At 40.9% G+C, this 18,705-nt stretch overlaps 2 protein-coding genes across 2 annotated transcripts in view; both read right to left on the bottom strand.

Annotated features, from left to right (window-relative positions):
- Positions 1-349: 349 nt before the first annotated feature.
- Positions 350-9,976, bottom strand: LOC135990642 (CUB and zona pellucida-like domain-containing protein 1). The gene is made up of 9 exons (XM_065638461.1): positions 9,895-9,976; positions 7,991-8,126; positions 7,574-7,785; positions 6,347-6,497; positions 4,596-4,819; positions 3,551-3,723; positions 2,565-2,950; positions 1,981-2,249; positions 350-525 (listed from the first exon to the last, which is right to left on the bottom strand). Exons 1-9 carry the CDS (start codon positions 9,974-9,976, stop codon positions 350-352), a joined length of 1,809 nt encoding a protein of 602 aa, XP_065494533.1.
- Positions 9,977-18,076: 8,100 nt separating this feature from the next.
- The window catches only part of DMBT1 (deleted in malignant brain tumors 1), an 84,800-nt gene continuing 84,171 nt past the window's right edge, over positions 18,077-18,705 (bottom strand). Inside the window, 1 exon segment of the mRNA XM_065638984.1 lies at positions 18,077-18,219. Within this exon segment, the coding sequence (XP_065495056.1) occupies positions 18,077-18,219 (143 nt within the window).

Raw genomic sequence — 18,705 nt, forward strand, 5'->3', positions numbered from 1 at the left:
TCAAAGTGATTAGAAAAGAGTTGTTTTGTTTTTGTTTGTTTAAGAACAGAGGACCTAAATTATCTCATACTTGACAAGTCACTTTACACCTGTAAAGTTAGTTTTTTAGATGCTAAGAAACGCCCTGAGGTAGACACATTCATTTTCAGCTCAGTGATTTAAGATACAATGCTGGGTCGAGAGGGTTTTTTAAATTACAAAAAAGTTGAAATATGTTTCCAAGTATTGTTGTATTCCAAGGCTGTTAGTTTATTGCTTTTTTTAGTCATGGTGGTGTTTTTTTCCCCTCTCCCCTCTTTGGGTGACATATCTGAATAGAAGTTGACACATTTGAAATATCCCAAAATAGTTAATAGGAGCTCTGGAGCTTTTGGTAGCTGTATCCTGCTTGATGTTTGATGTGATATTTTAGTATCACAGCTACCACAATGATAATATTTGAAATTAAAACCACAAATGAAAGAGTGTAGAAGCTGTGTTGTTGCAGGTTCGGGGTTTCTTCAGCCTCTGCTTTAGTGAGGGATTCTGTGTAGAGAAAAAATAAAGTGAGGTGTTTAAAGTTTTGAGCACCATGTCATTTCGATTAAAATTAAATAAGTGGTTTTTTTCAGATGTTCTGGTTCTGAGGAGTTGACCCACACCTATTGCAAATTCTGAATCTGTAGTACTGAAGAGCTGTAAAAACTTGTAATAATTGTGCAAAAGAGCATCACAATGGTACCAAATTCCTTGTTGTTGCTGCAGCCAAGTTTCTGCCAAGCAGAGCTGTCGTTACTTTAGAACCGGCTGGATGGGAGACACGTTGCTGAAGCAAAGCTGGGCAAAAAAGAAACTCGTGGTTCTAACTCTGCACCTTCTAATGGTTTACCAGCTGGTCCTGAGTAAAACTTGATATTTTTATGTAAATCATGATACTACGAGGATTAATCTGTGCTTCGTAGTACTTTGAGTGTGGTCTATTTGCACTTGAATCCTTTTCACGTTATAGATGTGCCCAGTTTTTAGTGTATGGGTGCAGAATCTTTACTGAAATAAATGGCAACATGTTTAAAATGCAAGAGTTCAGAGAGGCTAATAATTATTAAAAAAAGGAAGAAAATATGCCTACTGCTATTAAGAGCACAATTAATTCTAATTTTTTTCTAGATGTGACCCTTGAAAGCAGGCGGCACAATGTGCTTTTCTCAGATGAAACTTTGGGCTCAGTAAAGGTTAGAACAGTGAGCATAGTGGGAGTGACAATACAAGCTTTTAAAAATAGCTTTTCCATATCTTGTAGTCTACGTAAACTCTCAGTACTCGCCCAGACCACTGCAGAGCTGGCTGCAAATTGTGCTGAAGAGTTGGGGCACTAAAGCTTAATTGTCTTATAAACAGCTTTGCAGTTCTAATTGAAAAGTGTGATGCTTTTGATTTCTGCTCCAGTGACTGTCCTCTTCCCATTTTTGTTCTAATGGGTAATGTCTGCAGTGTGAGGATTTAACCCAGCGTGGAATAATAATTCATCTATGTTTATAATCTGGCAAAGCTGCTCTGTAGTATCGGCAAATAAAACTGAGTGAACCGAGTGGGCTGTTGTAAACACACAGGTTATAACAAAGCTTGGCTACCATTTGCAGCGTGCCTTTTATGTGGTCTGTGACTTGAGAAATGAGCCCTGGTTCCTATTTATGCTTCATCAAAAAATGTCACGCTTGAAAATCTGGAATCTCTTGCCATTTGTGACTCTCTCTGAGTACACAGATCCTGCATGTGCTACTTTTGTAACTAGGAGTGAGTGCTGCTTTGTCTCCTTAACCCAAAAGAACCTCAGTCTGTCAGTTTGAAAAGGACTTCTGGGATCTTACAAAACACAAACTGCCTCGAACCTGTTGCTCTGATGCCGCAAACTAGTGTAATTCACTTATTAGTGGAATGAAGGTAACGGATTTACACAAAGGAGGAGCTTAATCAGATTCTTAATGTATCTGTTGTTCTTACCTGAGTGACCAGCAGACCTGAGGTCTCTTTTCAGGCGGATGGGACCGACAACAGCGTTAGTTTTCCACAAGTATGAAGAAATATCTCTTTTTTGCCTGGAGATGCAGCCTCTGGTACAGCGGGAGTCGGTGTCGTTGCTGTCACAAATTACAACATCGCACTGGAGATAAACTGATGGGAAGTACCGCAGGAACCTGAAGGCGTTAAATTTGAATCTTCCATAGTGTTCAAGTGGTGGGTAGGTCACCACAGTGTCATCTTTATTGCAGCTGCAACAGAATTTACAGACATGTTAAAATAGTCCACATATAATAATCATTCTTGCAAACTGTCAGCTGTAACTACAGCATTTAGCTGGGGCATTATTTTTACACGAGGCCGTACAATAATGTGGTTTTTTTTCTTTCCCCAGTGCAATGTGGCGCTTGTTTTTCCCAGCTCTGTTTAGGTAATGCCTTTAAATTTCTATGAAGTTTAACTTTAAACCCCGGTCTGCCGAAGAAGCTAAGTGGGAGAGAGACAAAAATAAAAGTGTGTCTCCATCTCCTAATATGTGAGGAAATAAAATTAGTGTAGAGTCTTACCCACTTCTGATTAAGTCATACGTTGGTGATCCAAAATCGGGTTGTGGTGATGCTATACAGGTATCGACAAACACCAAAAGATTTGGGTCGGTGGAATGAAGACTGACTTGAGTAAAAATAGTTTCGTTCAGGTCTATGTAATATGGGGACTCAAGTATAGGATTGGAGAATGAATCCGAGTCGTAGAACGAGATGCTAACGTCGTATCGTCCCACAGAGGTTATATTTTGGATTATGTTATTTTTTGTTATGTACATGATTTCTACGGTTGAATTGTTTTCCATTTTGCATTTCGCAATAATCTCTAGGCTCTTTTGACGGGTGATGACGTTCCCAGTTGGAGAGAGGGACACGATGTTGGTGTAAGTGATGCTCTGACCGTCATCCTGCAAAAGGAATCGTATGAAGTGCTCAGTTGTCATTACAAGAGCAGCGCACTTGAAAGCAATTGTGCTGAAGTTACAAAGCCGCCCAGCTTATCAGAGGCTCAAGGTACCCTTGAAACGTGAAAAAGGTTATAATTAAAAAAACATTATTGACCATCCTGTTTTTTTCAAAACACTGAATGTGCTCAAAAAGGTTAAGGAATGCTGTGCAGAGCGTGGAAAATACCAGAGCTGCGCTTTTGGGAATCTTAATGTTTTAGCGTTTTCCTCCTTTCCTTGTGACTCCGGGATAAGTCCCAGCCGTATCGCTGGCAGAGAATGTTAAATTACATACCTAACCTGGTGCTACTTCTGATAACCTGGGCTGGAGAGGGAACGAAACATTTGGGGTTAATCTGTGTAGATTCTCCTGCCCTCCCTTTGAAAGGAAGAGGAAAAATGTTCTTTCTGCTTCAAAACTGGAAACATATAATTGGGTGAGCTAAGTGAAAAGTAGATCTGCTGTTACCTCATTCGCATCCTGTTCATAAACTGCTCTTACAAGCCCCTGTCATTCACAAGCTATTGTTGGCTTCACGTGACATTTTCTTCCCCCTTTACCTGTTTAGTTGTTCCACAGCTGGTTAATGGGAAGGAAAAGACGATGGAATCTGTTACAACTGGTCTGCAAGATGGATCGTTCAGCTGCAGCTGGGTTTCATCATAACCAAGGGAGGCCAGGTAAGACTTGCTCAGAACAATTGTCATGCTGTCTGAAGAGCAGGTAAGGGATGCTGCCATTCAAAGAGAAATTTAAGAGAAAAAACACAGGACAAAGCAGGTTACCACAAACTCTGCTGCGCTCATTTCTCCTTTAGTCTGGATCCTTGAACCGGTTGCATGGTTCTTGATTTGTCCGAGTCTGAAATGGCTCATCCGCATCTGAGGCCACGCAGAAGTCAAAACAAAATTTCATGCTCGACTTAAAAAATATTGGAGAAGCAAAACCATGTAAAACTCATGCTGGAATTTTAACTTTAAATCCAGTAACACAGAATAAATCACAGCCTTTTTAAAAGGGAAAAGGAAGCAAAGTGCTATTGCAGAGTGGTGGGTGAGAAAATTGATTTATGACAAACATTGAAGCTTTAGAAGGTCCCTTTCCACGTCAGTTGATGAGAAGGTGGGCATGCAAATGTATGGAACCAATAAGGAAAATAATCCAGCTCTGGGGGAATGGAAATTACAAGACACCTGAACCCCATTTGACCAACCAGTGTTGGACCATTTTCCGGAGTACATTGGAGGGGAAAAAAGCTATTTAAACTAACCAGTCAAAAAAGTTTTATCTTTACATCTCGAGGATGCTAACAATGCCTCTTTTGTCCAAAAGAAGGGAAAACTCAGACTTTTAGTGGTGCTGGCCAGAAAAAGGAACAAAAAGTGAAAGAACAGACTTTCTTTTGCAATGGGTCAGTTAATAACTCACACTCCACAGGTGAGACTAATGTGGGGCTTTTGTATGTAAAGAGGGTTGATGACTACCAATAAAAAGGCTTAAAAGCTCACTATCAACCATCGATTCTTTTTGATATTTATAAGGGGAGGGAAGAATTGTGTGTGAGAATAAGAAACAGCATCCTCTGCTTGTATCGAGTGCACTCACCATCAGGCTGCACAGGAGCGGGCAGTGGAATGCTGGTGTATTCAGCCGAAAATCCTCTGTAGGAGTTGCTGTCGTCTGTGGACAACACGACTGTAATAGTGTTCGATGAAGACTCAAATGAGGGCTGAGTACGGCCACAGACTTTCCCTATTAACCCGGTGTTAGTGGAGGGACCGTCATAGACCGCCACGAAGTCAAACCGGCAGTTTTGGTCGAGTTCCAGGCTGTACGCAGAAAAAAAAATAATAATTACAGGGAAATCTGAGTGTGGAGAGCGTTGCTCATACTGGATAGAGGATCCAGTGCAGATAAAGCGTAGGAGGAATCTGGTCGACTGAAATAAGAATGGAGAATAAAAGAACAGCTAAATAGACAGTGTTAAAATCAAATAAACTATGGAAAACTCTCTAAGGCAAGAAATGCTTAATAAGAGCATGATTCTGCTCCCCTTGAAATAGCAAACATTTTGCTATAGCTCTGAACAGAAGCTGGATCAGCTATGGTTTTAGATCTCTGATACTCTATATTTTGATTGCTACTTATTTACTAAAAATAACCACCCTTTCAAATAGATATTTATATATATAAAATATATAAATAATCCTTTATCCTAAAGAGGTTTTAAAGCGTAGGGTTGACTTATGGAGCCTCTTGTGTATGTCACCAGGAGAAGGCTCTTGCGCTTTTTACCATATCTTGGTACTCGCTGCCCTCGGTGAAAAGCACCAGCTGTGGTGGGTGGACACCTGGGCACCTCCAGAGCATCATCGCTGCTCCTGAATCAGCAGATGGACCCTGGCCAGGACTGGTGAGAAGATGCACCGCACTGCGCAGAGTTCATCATCTCAGAGCGTGGTGGTCAAGGTAACGGTTTCCTATAGAATCCTACACATTTCATACTGAATTCTTATACAGCGTTCTGCAGGCTGAATATCTCAAGATATGTTCTTGAAGATACTGCCCTTGGAATTCCCTTGGTCTTGAGAGTTTGCTTCCTGCACAGTGTCAACTGATGCAGGGAAAGCCAAAAGAGGGCTCCCAGCCCACCACATACGGGAGACCAACCCTGATGAAGGTCAATATGGGCCAGTAAAGCCCATGCCAGTGTGGTTTCCTTGTGCCAAGGCATCCATTAGCACCTTGGAGGTGTTTAAAAGATGCATAGATGAGGTTCTTAGGGATATAGTTTAGTGGTGGACTTGGCAGTGTGAGGTTAATGGTTGGACTCAATGACCTTAAAGGTCTTTTCCAACCTAAATGGTTCTATGATTTATACTTGGAAGTGCTTAAGCCAGGGCTACACTATTTTCTTTGCTGAACGGCCAGCAATACTGAGGAAGACGTACTTGGGACAATTTTTGCTTTATTCTTTTGATCCTCAATTCTAAATTGCAATTACAATGCACGGGATGGTTTTAAACATGTTCCTTATGTAGCAAAAGCTTTATTTGTATTGATGGACTTAGTTAAGATCATTCAGGCTAGCTTAAAATGGACCTGCACCTCATGGCTGCTCACCTGAAATGCTTTCCCTGTTTCACTGATGGACACTGCAGTAGCTATAGAGTAACATATATAGTGATGTGGAACACATTGCAATTACTTTATCATAAGAGTCAGCAAAGCACATTTGGTTTAGGGGTATAGATGTTCTAAAAGTTTGGAAGCATTTTTGCTCCTGTATTTAAAAGTGATGCCTTTAAACAATGAAAAAAAAAAAAGAGTAATAGAGCATTAGGGTATTTACTCACAAAAAATCCTGGAACTGTAAGTTTATCTTTGAGTTTTTGTCTGTTTGTATGTGCCAGATGCAGTATGTAAATTCAGGGTGAGCTGCTGGGTAGTTGGGGCTAGTAAATGTCCCGTTGGGACCAGTTAATTCTCCTCCACAATTTACAGCATCTGAAAAGAAGAGTAGATAATGGTATATTAATGAGCCATAAAAAATAAAGATCTAAAGTTATGTGACTAGCAGGATTGTTTCTTTAGGATTCCGTTCCTCTGGAAATCATTAAAGGTACTAAAGACAGAGCTTCTATAGAGTTTCAGGTCAGGTGGATGTTACAAAATGAGCCTGTTGTCACGGTGGTATATCTGTGAGGCACAGTGTAGTGACAGCCGAGACGGCTGTAGAGGAGCTGGCTTTGATTCTGTGAGTAATTAATTATATCTACATTTTGAGTAAATCAGGTGCCATCTTGAAAAACTGGTAATGAAGATGCTATATCAGCCAAAAGAGACTTTGTATTAAAGGAATCTATGAGGTCTTGGCCATATGGAAGTACAAAATTTTCAAGTTTGAGTGAGATTTTACTTGATAAACAAAGGCAAAATAAGATCAAGTCAGTGGAAACCTCAGAAAGACAAATGTAGAGTAGAAATAGGACACAATTTTTCAGCAGCAAAGTTCAACACGGGAGCAGCACAAACTAGGATGTGGTGACTACTCTGTAAAATTGAAGCTTTTAAGAGTTTAATACCATGCCATTCAGATCAGCGGAATCCAAGGAAGTGGTCACAAGCTAAGACTGGTTTTGTTCAAGTTATTCTTACCTTTTAAGGAAAAAAGTAAGGAGCTTGATGAATGAAAACCCCTACTGACTTCTGGGACCTGTACTCGGCTGTTCTGACTGCATGGTCAGATTTTCTTTCTGGGTAAACAGCATAATATTTGCAAACCGAGTAAATTTAGTAGGAGCCTGTAAGTAAAAGTAGACTCCCATAATGCCTTCTTTGCAATTGTTTTTCTGAGTAAAATTTAACTTTTTAGGCTCTCTGCAAGTGCACTGTTGTTTTGCTGCTCTTTTCCTTTTACTGGTTTTCCTCCCACACCATTCTCTATGAGCTGAAGGAGTGAGACTAATTAAAGATTCTTCTAATAGTCTCTAATTGCTGTCCTAAACTTTCCCTTAATAGGAAGTTTTCTTTTAACGGTGTAATTCAACTGGTATGAATGACTGCATTAAGTTCCGACTTACCTGTTTCTGAAAAGAAATAATAGAAGACAAAGAAGTTTCGTGTGAAAACCACAGAGTTTGTTGTTATGAGGAAAGTTAAACTGTCAGAGGATGATTCAAGTATTGGGATGGCATCAGTGTCACTACATATTTGTCCAAGAAGAGTCGAATTCGTTGAGGGACCATCATATACTTTAATACTTTCTGTTTCACAGCTTGAAGAAGGAGCAAATCTATTTAAAAAATAAAAAACCAATCAGACATAATAAGAACTATCTAAGCTTGCTGATAAATATACAGGCTCTTTGGATTCCACAAAACAGATTCAATACTCATTTTACTAAAGTAAATGCAGAGAAATATTTGGAGGCAATATTTTTCTGTGCTGTCTTCTAATGGAATGAAACAATACAAAGGCATCTGGAGAAAAACACCTACTGAAAATAGGAGAAAATGGCCCGAATCGTTTCATCTGTAGTCCTCTGAATTTGCCAGATGCAGTTTGCGTCTGCATTTAGTTCAATGGCCAACGCTTTGCTGGGCTGATTAAGTGAAGCACCGCAGCGAGGCGTACCTATTGAAAATAGCAACAAAAACCAGTTTACAAGGACATCTCTCAGGTTTTCTCTTGCAATAATATTTTACCCTCCCCTATGCAAAACCCCTGGGACAGTCCGCTGTGGAACAGACAAGCAAAACCTTGTACTATTTTTTTTTCCCATTTATATTACTGCAGTTTATGAAAGAATCAAATAGTAAAAGGATATTAGGAAATACTTTTTATCCTCATTTTCCTAGTAGCTGAGGGCAACGCGTATCACAGATGAAGCCAATGGCAAAACTGGATAAGCGAAGTTCCTAAAAATCATTGAATCCAGTTCTGAGGCTCAGCCCTAGACTTAAAACTTTTGGGAACCTGCGCTCAGGGTATCAAACAGGCTTTTCAGATTTGAGCTTCTAAAGGACTGTGTGGGATTACTGCATATTTACTGCTGCACACAGTTCTGATCCTCTGTCTCCATAAGGTGCTGCTAAATGGGAAAATCTTCAGAGAATGGCAATGGAGATGATAAAAATAGAAAAGAGGTGCTAGAGGTCTGTAAATTTATAAAGAGGGTTAATATGACATATTCTCTTCCAACACATTAAGTCTGTGGCCTGGGAGGAAATCAGTAAATTGTAGTTTTTGAAACAAAGAAAAGGAACTGGCTCTTTGCACGTGGGTCTTTGCTGCAGGGTGATGCGGGTGGTAAATTAAAACATAAAACAGGCCAAATCCGTGGAAGAAAAAGCCTTTGGTAACTGTTAAACGCAGAGGTAATACTTCTTCTCTGTTTCAGAAGCATGTTTGTTGGTGACTGGGAGAGGATTCTGGGGAAGTATTATGCAGACTTGTATATGCATTCCTGTCTGAGCATCCTCTCTTGGCTGTTAGCGGGTTCAGGATATGGGGCTTGCTGGGTTTAGACCCAGTTCTTTTATGAAAAAAAAGAAGATGATCCAACCATGGTTGACATCACTAATATCACTTAATGAATGTTAATAAATTATGAAGTAGTTGCGGAAATGGCCATTGTGTAGGAAACTTTAGGAAAAAGTTTATAATCCAGTTTAAGCATAAGATCTTTCTAATTTAGTATTAATCTAAAACTCATGGTCTAAAAGAGCAGGAAGAATTTCCTATACAGTGTGTGTGGTCCCAGGTAAAAAGATGAGGCTTTCTGACGAGATGCAGAGGGAAAAGCAAGGTTTAGGAGAGACCTTTCTTGTTGCTTATGACACCTCCCAGTTCTAAGAGCATTACAAAAGCAGTTTTGACCTGCCCTCCCTCTGCATCCCTCTGGACTCTTCTGCAGCCCTGCATTAAAACTTTATTATCTTACAGTAGCCACCCAGCATTAATCAGGTAAATTGCTGATTTGAGCACAGAATGGTGATCCCAAATCAAGCAATAAATGTCTACCTATTGCTTCTGATTGAAGAAGGGAAAAAGGAGCAAATAAAAGCAACTGTTGCCCAACTGAATAACTTTATTCCTGTTACACCAATATGGTATTAATTTATAAATGCAAATTTCAGTTCCAGAGTAAAATATCTTCAAAATCAAGTTCTTAAGTTGAAAATGTGCCATAGGGAGTCATGTTGGAAGTACATTTTTTGTTGTTGTTTAACATTTTTAACACTTGCTGGCACATTCTGGCGCTACTATGGCGCAGCGGTCCATTAAAATAAGATGCACTTTTAGAGATATGTTTAACGTTTTCCCCTTTAGTTACCTATATTACCTATTGTGCAAAAACTAATAAGATTTCACGGGTGAAAAGAAGACTAGATTTCCATACCTTTGGGTTCTATTGAGTTGTCTTCAGCTAGGACTAAAGCGGCGACGAGAGGCAGGAGGAGGAGCCGTCCGAGCACCCGCATTTTGGTGGCAGCTGGGGAGGTGAGGCTTTTCTGACTTTTATACCCCCTGCTATTTCATAATCATCTTCTATTACATGGTATTGCGGAGGGAAGGTTTAATCAGTTACTATTCCTTTCTAGCAGATATAAATGAGAAAGTAACAGCTGCGCCCATTTTTTTTTTTTAATATGTACTGCATGGAGTAAGTTTAGCTGTGCTTTTGTCAGCTCTCGTGGGTTCAAGGCGTGTTTTTCAGCTGATTTTGCTGAGCGTCTGTTGGGGTGTGTTGATGTGAGCAGGAATGTTCTGGAAGGGACTGACGGATTCCCTAGGGAGCAGTTGTACTTTGTACTAGTTGGCAGGAACTTGGCTCTTCCCACTTTCATTTTGACACCTTTCCCTTTAGGTTATGCCGGGCAAATCGTCCCCTGTCGTTGCTGAGGTTCCTCAGGTTGTGAAGTGTCACTATCATAGTAGAGTTGTCGTTAGTAATAATTTCCTTTTGCTGAAACATTCATGGATGAACAAGGCCAGATTCATGTTAGTCACAGATTTAGAAGAAGGAGATCGCAGTGCAGCCACTTTGCAGGTGAAACTTTATTAGTCCCATAATAATAGTAAAAAAAAAAAAAAAATCAAAGAATCAGCTTTTTTTTTTTTTTCCTCAAGGTAAGGACACAAACACAGTCCTCAATTCCTTGTAGCATGAGTTTCTCTTGCAATATATTTATGCTGCTTTCTCTGTCTTTCCACAAGGACCCAAGCTCTGGAAAACTAGAGTATTTCCCCATGCAGCGGCGGGTGCCCAATCTTTAAAGCTTCTGGAGGCTGCGGTGGTGCCAGGGCCGCAGATGTGCCGGTGCCCGACCTTGGCTCGGTACCCGCACCGTGTGGGAACAGCCAGGAACCCGGCTCTGTGATTATTCCCAACGCAGGGAGCGGGTATCCCACAGCTGCGCAAACAGCTCGGCTTTGGAGTCTACTAGAAAAATCAAATTGTGACGCAGACCTCCTTGGAACACATCCAGGTACCTTTTATAAAAACGAATTTTTCTGCAAAACTTTTTTTTTTTCCTTTTATTAACAAACTTGAAATATGATGCATCTGTAATGATCCTGTATTTCTAGTCTCAGATCTCTGACACCTTTAAAGCAACTAACTCTGATTTTTAGCTCACTTTAAGGATTTTGAATGTAACTCTCTTTATCATGACAACGTACTTATACTGCTTTTAAACACGGAGGCATTGAACACATGTATGAAGATGTTGCATAGCATTTGAATTCCCTTTAGCTTTTGGAAATGCTAGATTTGCATTTATTCTGTGTAGCCTTTCATTTCTTAAACCCACACACATACGTGCCAGGAATTTTCAAATGCTAACACCCATTTTTGTACACACTTAATGTGAGAACTGGTGTGTGGAGCCCTGCCAATCAACGGTGTGTCCATCAGAACTAAGAAAAAAAATGCCAATGGCTATGATACCCTGGTAATTTACTCTGGTAGTTACAGGCTGGTAGCCAAACTGTTTGGAATCAGGTGTATATGAGGGATTAGTAAATGTTTTTTTGTGCTGGAGTTGATACTAAGGGACTGGACCCATAAACAGTGTCCCCGTGCTCGTGCTACCAAGCTGAGCATCCAAATTGTTTTCAAATCTTGTGCACTAAGCCCATGTTCAGATATCAGGTGATGCTGAAATATTAATGGCCCGCTTTGGGGTTCCTGCCTCAAAAGAAAGTCTCTTAAGAATGACTGTATGGGAGATGTGTTAGAATTGCAGCTCCTCGGAACAAATTAGCGCACCTTTGAGTACAAATGAGCAAGGATTCAGCTGTTGTGACACTTATTTACAGGTGCTTTCTCTCACTGCCTGCAGCCAGGAGCGCAACAGCAGGGAAAATGTGATTTCGAGGACTTTAAATCATCACTGGTGAGAAGCCAACGCTGAGGCTGAACCACCAGGTAGGAGATTAGATCCGGAATGTTCATGGCAGTTCTGCGTGATTTTTGACATTTGGGAGGTAAGTTATTCATGGAGAACATGAGTTTCGGAATAACTCTGGCCCCTTTTTTGAAGAGATGAGGCATAAAAGGAAAAATAGCTGGAAAAAGTGGGGTTTTTTTTGCCTTGTGTGGCACAACCTCTAGGTGTGGGCGTCCTTATTCACTAATCTACAAGCGTTCACCATATAGAAGCTGAGAACTGGCCTTAAAGATGCTTTTCACAGTCAGGCCAAGTTCACCAGATTCTCAAAATTTAATCCATCTCTTTCCCTGAGTTGATTGCTGCACTCCTGTACAGTTCTGCAGTCAACAAGATATTTATCTATATTATGAATTGAAAATTATTATTTTTTTTTCACTAAGTCCTTCCGAGTGGAACAAGTGAGCATTAAAGTACAGAAACACTTTCTTAGCTCAAAGTGATACCATTTGAACAGATATTGAAAGAAAAAGGAAGAAGCAAATGCTTATAATGAAGTAAATTTAGATGTAGAAGAAGCAAAAGCTTATAGTGAAGTAAATTTAGATGTAAATTGTTTTATAGTTCTAAACCCCAGTAATAAAAACTGACATATAGAAAGACTATAATTGTTTATAGGTATTTCAGAGATTGTATCTCAATACATGTACAATTTTTTTCCAAATATTTTTGAGTTCCTATTTGAGGAAATTGCTCAGACATTTTTGGTTACAAGGGATACTTATCCTTTACGTCTCTATGAGCTCAGAAAGCTGATAGACAGGTAAGACAGGTTAATCTTCCTTAAATGCGCAGTATTTGAGCTCATTGGTACAATGCGGAGAAGTGGAAGAACTATGAGAGAGGGGAAAAAAAACCTTGATGAGAAAAATCAGCCAGCTGATCCAGTTACTTTTTGTCACTGAGAGTATTTACTGAAGTTTAGGGTTTTACAAATCTGGAACACAGATCCAAATGATCTGAAATTAAAGGAACACAAGTACAGTTAAGATTAAAATACCTTTAGATTTACACCCGTTAGTAAAACATATTTTTAGGAATTAGTAACAAATATGCAACACGCTGGTCATGTAAATGAATGATTGACAAGTTATGGTTAGAAGAACCATTGTTGGGGCTGTTGTTATTGGGGGAATTATAATAATGACTGGGCCACTTGTGCTTCTTTTGCCTCTTGTCCTGTAGCCCCAGTAGCGTTGGGAAGGATAATCGTATCTGCTGCACCCCAATACTCTGTCTTGGGTAAATGGGACCTCTGAACTTGAACTGGAGAATCCTCTGGCCTAGTAAATAGTAGCTCCCACAGGTTGGGTGCCTTACACACCTGAGGAAAAAGGAAAAAACCTTTGTCATACAAAAATTGTGATATGGTCACCAATTCCATTTGTTTCATTGGTTACAAGAAACTTTCCTTCATGAATTTCTAACTCTGACGTTAATCACAATTCACAGCACGGAACTCCTGAACATAGATGCAACTATATGGAACTTAGATATGCATGTACAATATGTAACACAACATATGTAAATATCACCTATGTAAATGTGTAAGTGTAAAGCACCTGATGGAATTTTAAATATGTGCAAAAGAGTTACATACGGTATAATCAGCTGTACACATTAAGACTAGGAAATGGTAGTAGCAACAGTTCTGAGGAATAGAGTTGTCACAGACAAAGGGCTCTTGTCAAGAAAAGTCTATGGGCTTGAATACTAAATATGACATAATTACTAGCATTAATGGGAACAAGATTTAATTCTGTTTATTCCTTTGTGTATGTAGGTAGTCCAATGCTCAAATGCTGCTTTGCATCTGAAGTTCAGTTTTCTGTACATTGTCAACACAAGTATGTGTGTTTTATCGATGCAGCCGAGTGCCCTTTACCTATGTGTAGCTGATAGGGCCAGACTTTAATAGAAAACCTTACCTGTTATCTAAATATCTGAGGCAGAATATTTTCAATTAATGAGCAGAACTTGCAATTCCAATTTTGCAAAAGATAAATCCCATTGTAGAAAACATTATGTAAGGTTCAAGCCAGATACCACTGAACACGTCCAAAGACTCACATTCCAGTGGGGATGCAACTTTGGGAAGTGCAGAGAGGTGACATTCTAGGAGTGAGGTGATCTAAAACAAATCTGAATTTATATTGGTGTAGTGTGTCTGCAGTTTCCTATTCCCTAGTGCTTTCATCATTGCAGGTTTGGTTGTTTCTGTTTTTTCTTTTCCTTATTGAGATTGAGAGCATTTTCCATCCTTTGATTTGTATGGAAGCCAAAGGAATTATCCCCTAATTTTAATCCTAGATCCATGAGATTGTACACAGAGTGGAGACAGGGAGCTGTGCCAACAAAAAAATCGTATTATGACTTTGATAGGTAACTAAGGATGTAAACCAAAGTAATGCTGTGTTACTTAGGCATGGTAATGTCTGCTGCTTTGGGAGCTGGAGCCGCTGACGGAGTGGATGAGTTTGTTGCTGTGAGAAGGGAAAATATAAGATTAAACATTGTCCACACTCTTGATGATTGATGATTCACATGCATTGATGATTGATGATTCACATGATTGATGACTCACATGCAAAACAGTAAACTGTTCACCATGGTTCAAGAAACGACCAGAAATAACTGCCTGGTTCTTCAGCCGTCGTGGACTCAGTCAGGGCTGTCAAAGAGAAGGTAAAAGCCACATTTCAGTGACCGTTCCATTACCAAGTGAGCAAAGCAAGGATTGTTAATGGGGAGGGAATCAGTTTACTCCCAGGATCAAACATTAGACCAGTTCTACTAAAGCTAAAGCCACACATACCTGCTGTTTCTGATGTCGTGTCTTCTGCAGGGGCTGATGCGAGACAGGAGAGAAAACAAAACCGCAGTTAGCTGTTGTCCCAGCACTGGGCAGGCGCGAGGTACCCGAACCCCAGGAGACCTGCAGGTCTCATTCGAGGGGCATCAGCCGCAGCTCCTGGAAGATGCTGCTCTGCCCAGGGTGGGCGTCAGCAACGGTGGTGCTCCTGTACTGATACCAAGCCCCTTTCCCTCCTTTATTGTGTATGGAAGCCAAGGGAAAGACCATTGGGATTACCCCAGAAGCTAATGGTTAAATCCACAACATTATGCACACAGTGGAGACAGGAAGCCAGTCAATATGTGTTTAGAGTTTGGGCAGACAACTAAGCCCGTGAACCAGAATAACGCTATATTACTTACAAGTGGTAGTGTCTTCTGGTTCAGGAGTAGGAGAGACTGCTAGTGTGGGAAAGAAAAGATGAAATTAAATCTCGTCTGTGTTTCAAATGTATATTTTTGCCCCAAGACCCATAACAGCAGCCTCAGCTGCTTACAATATAACAAGAAGCCATGTGAACCATCAGGAACACTTGACTGCAGGGCTGAAGCCAGCCCAAGTACTACTGCATTTGACTCCGAACATACGCGCTGCGGTGACACAGCCGGAGGGATGCTGTGTGTCACCTCAGAAAACCCTACAGCAGGACCCTGAGCTTGGGCAGGGAAACCAATGGTGCAGCCGCACAGGGCACAGCTCTGGCAGCCTTGCCAGGAAGGCAGGTAGTCTGCTAAACCCTGACTTGAGACCCAAAATGGGAGTGCCTGACATTTAATTCCTTGACTTGGTTTGGGACCACCGTGTGAGCCAGGGATCCTTCTGTCCTTCACGGTCCGACAGCACCTCTGCTCACCACGGCTCAATAAGTGACCAGAAATAAATACCTGGTGTGTCAGCCACTGTGGACTCGGTCGGGACTGTCAAAGAGGAAGGAAAAGCCACGCTTCAGTAATTTTTCCAATCTTGAGTGAGCAAAGCGACGTTATCATTTGGGTGTAATTAGGTATAATGAGATCCTAAACCAAACTACATTATAGCAGTCTAGCCCATAGTTTGGAATTTGTATAAAGCAGCTTGTGGTATTTACACTGCTCTTGGGGGTGGATGGAAACCAGGAGCTGGTGTCCATCTGAGCACTTGAAATTCTTTGGGGCTAACGATGAATTAAGTGCTCTCTCAGCTCCAAGACAGCATGCATTTTGGCTCAGTGCTGCTAATCAGCACTCTGCGGTGGGATAAGTTGTATTTGACTAAACATGAGATAAACGAACAAACACTGAAATACTCCATACCTGTTGTTTCAGGTGTGGTAGGCTCCAGAGGGACTGTTGGGAGAGAAAATAAAAACTATCAAAAGAAGGAAAAAAGATTGATGGTTTCAGTTATAGAGTGATAAAAGCACCAGCACAGACCGGGCTCTCCCCAAAACTGTGATTGATGTGATGTTTTCTGAAGCCTTAGAGAAATCTACAGATGTTTCTGCTTAGCTATTGGTGTTTCTGACATGCCATTTGCATTGTCTCCCCGTTCAATGAGTACCTCTGTTGACATGGGGCAGAGAATAAATAACAGAGAATTAATAAATAAAATGAAAAAGGTGAGCACCTTCACAGATAACACCAGCGTCCTCCTTGTGGTAGCAGTCACAGAATCACAGAATCACAGAATGTTAGGGATTGGAAGGGACCTCGAAAGATCATCTAGCCCAATCCCCCTGCCAGAGCAGGAACACCCAGATGAGGTTACACAGGAAGGTGTCCAGGCGGGTTTTGAATGTCTCCAGAGAAGGAGAATCCACAACCCCCCTGGGCAGCCTGTTCCAGTGTTCCGTCACCCTGACTGAGAAGAAGTTTCTTCTCAAATTTAAGTGGAACCTCTTGTGTTCCAGCTTGAACCCATTATCCCTTGTCTTACTGTTGGTTGTCACCGAGAAGAGCCTGGCTCCATCCTCCTGACACCCATCCTTTATATATTTATAAACATTGATGAGGTCACCCCTCAGTCTCCTCTTCTCCAAGCTAAAGAGCCCCAGCTCCCTCAGCCTTTCCTCATAAGGGAGATGCTCCACTCCCTTCAGCATCTTTGTGGCCCTGCGCTGGACTCTCTCCAGCAGTTCCCTGTCCAGTCGTGCGTGCCCAGCCCCTGGTGAGAGCACTGCTCCAGGGAGGACTCGTCCCCGCTGCATGCCACCTCGTCCAGGAGAATAACTCCTGTGCCTTCCCCAAAAGAGGTTTCGTATTTGACCGAGAGCGCCTGCCCGCAGCCCAGCTGCCTGCACACAACCGCGGCGGCGCTCATGTCCCAGTCTCAGGGACATGTCTTGGAAAAGCAGAGGGAAACGTGTGGGCACTCGGGAGCCTCAGAAATGGGCTTTCCAGGTGCATTTATCAAATAGCAAAAGCCAGCTTTGTGGTGATGTACAAAAAGTGGCAAAACCATGAAATTAATCTTACTGTAACAAGCCACATTGTGTCAGTTCATCACCTATCATAAATCCTTAGTCTCATGGAGTGCCATATACACCTGAGTGTAAATATATCTCTATTTTTTTTCTCTTTCAGGCTCTGATGTATATGTCTGTAGCTAACATAACTATTCCTATTGATACCAGCATTCTTTAACAGCAAAACTCCTCGCATATCTCAGAAACTCAACTTACACACATTTACTTGCTCTGAAATTTTTACCTATAAAATTTTTACCTTCCTACCAGTGTTTAAGTTACTATATAAAATATATCAGCTGTGAAAGCTTTGCAAGACCCATTTAGGGAAAACTCACCAGGTGGAACGGGCTCTGTTGTGACTGTGGGAGTAACTGGCTCTAGGAAAGGAAATGGAAAAGTACATATCTAGTTTTACTACAGAAGATACTAAATAACATTCTTCAGGTACTATGTGAAAAAACAAACCAACCAAACAAAACCCAGTAGTGACTTCGAGCACCTCATTCATCTACCGAAACATCATCACCAAAAGGCAGAAGACTGCAAACTTTTTAAAATGTCAGTGGTTAATGGTTGCAGTTACCTCGCAGGTGTAACCTTTAATTGTGTTAAGTGTCAGACATACCCACCAAAGAGACAAGTGTCTGCTTGGGCCATATGTTTAATTCCACTTGAGGCCTTTACTAAAAAAACCTAACTCTATTAAAAATTTGCTTTAATTTTTCCCCAGGGAAAGGTATCTCTGGGACAAGCTGTAAACCAGCATTCTTTGTGCCAGATCCCATCTGCCCCTTTAAGCCAGTTACATTAAATCTTGGTCATTTTGGGCTCATAGAGGATATGGATCATCATATGGATGAGCTTTGCCCATGGACCACCACTTGCCCCGGCACTGGTGGCACAGATGCTGCAGTGACTCGGGTTCTCCAACTGCACACGTGTTTGCAGTCAGAATACAGAATTGCTGGAAAACTGGGAATTGATTTGGAAAAAATCCTAAAGGAAGTTACTAAAAACAATTTCCTACTAAATACAAGAAAAGGAAAATTGATTTACTAGTCATATTTCATAATTTATGGGAAATCAATGCTAGGAGGACTGAAATGCAATAGTGATGGTGTAAAATTATGACTCAATTAGTAATGCATAAAGCAGTCTGATAATGGAATAGGAAATGGCATCAGATAAGACTGACAGTGAGGTTCCAGGTTGCCAAAGGGTTTGAGAATTAAAATAAAAATATAAAACCCATATAAACCATAAAACCCATATAAAACCTCACATAAATGAATCAACAGAATGAGCTAAAAAGAAAAAAAAAAATGTGATAAAACACAGCAGTTCTCACAGTTGTTGTTTTCGTGCCTGAAACCATTCCACTGATGGGAGCGAGTTGCGCATCACAGTTTGAAGGTCAGCTGGCATTGCTCACGAAGCGATGGTTTACGGGACATGTGC

Source organism: Caloenas nicobarica, chromosome 7, assembly GCF_036013445.1.
Source record: "Caloenas nicobarica isolate bCalNic1 chromosome 7, bCalNic1.hap1, whole genome shotgun sequence".
Taxonomy (NCBI): domain Eukaryota; kingdom Metazoa; phylum Chordata; class Aves; order Columbiformes; family Columbidae; genus Caloenas; species Caloenas nicobarica.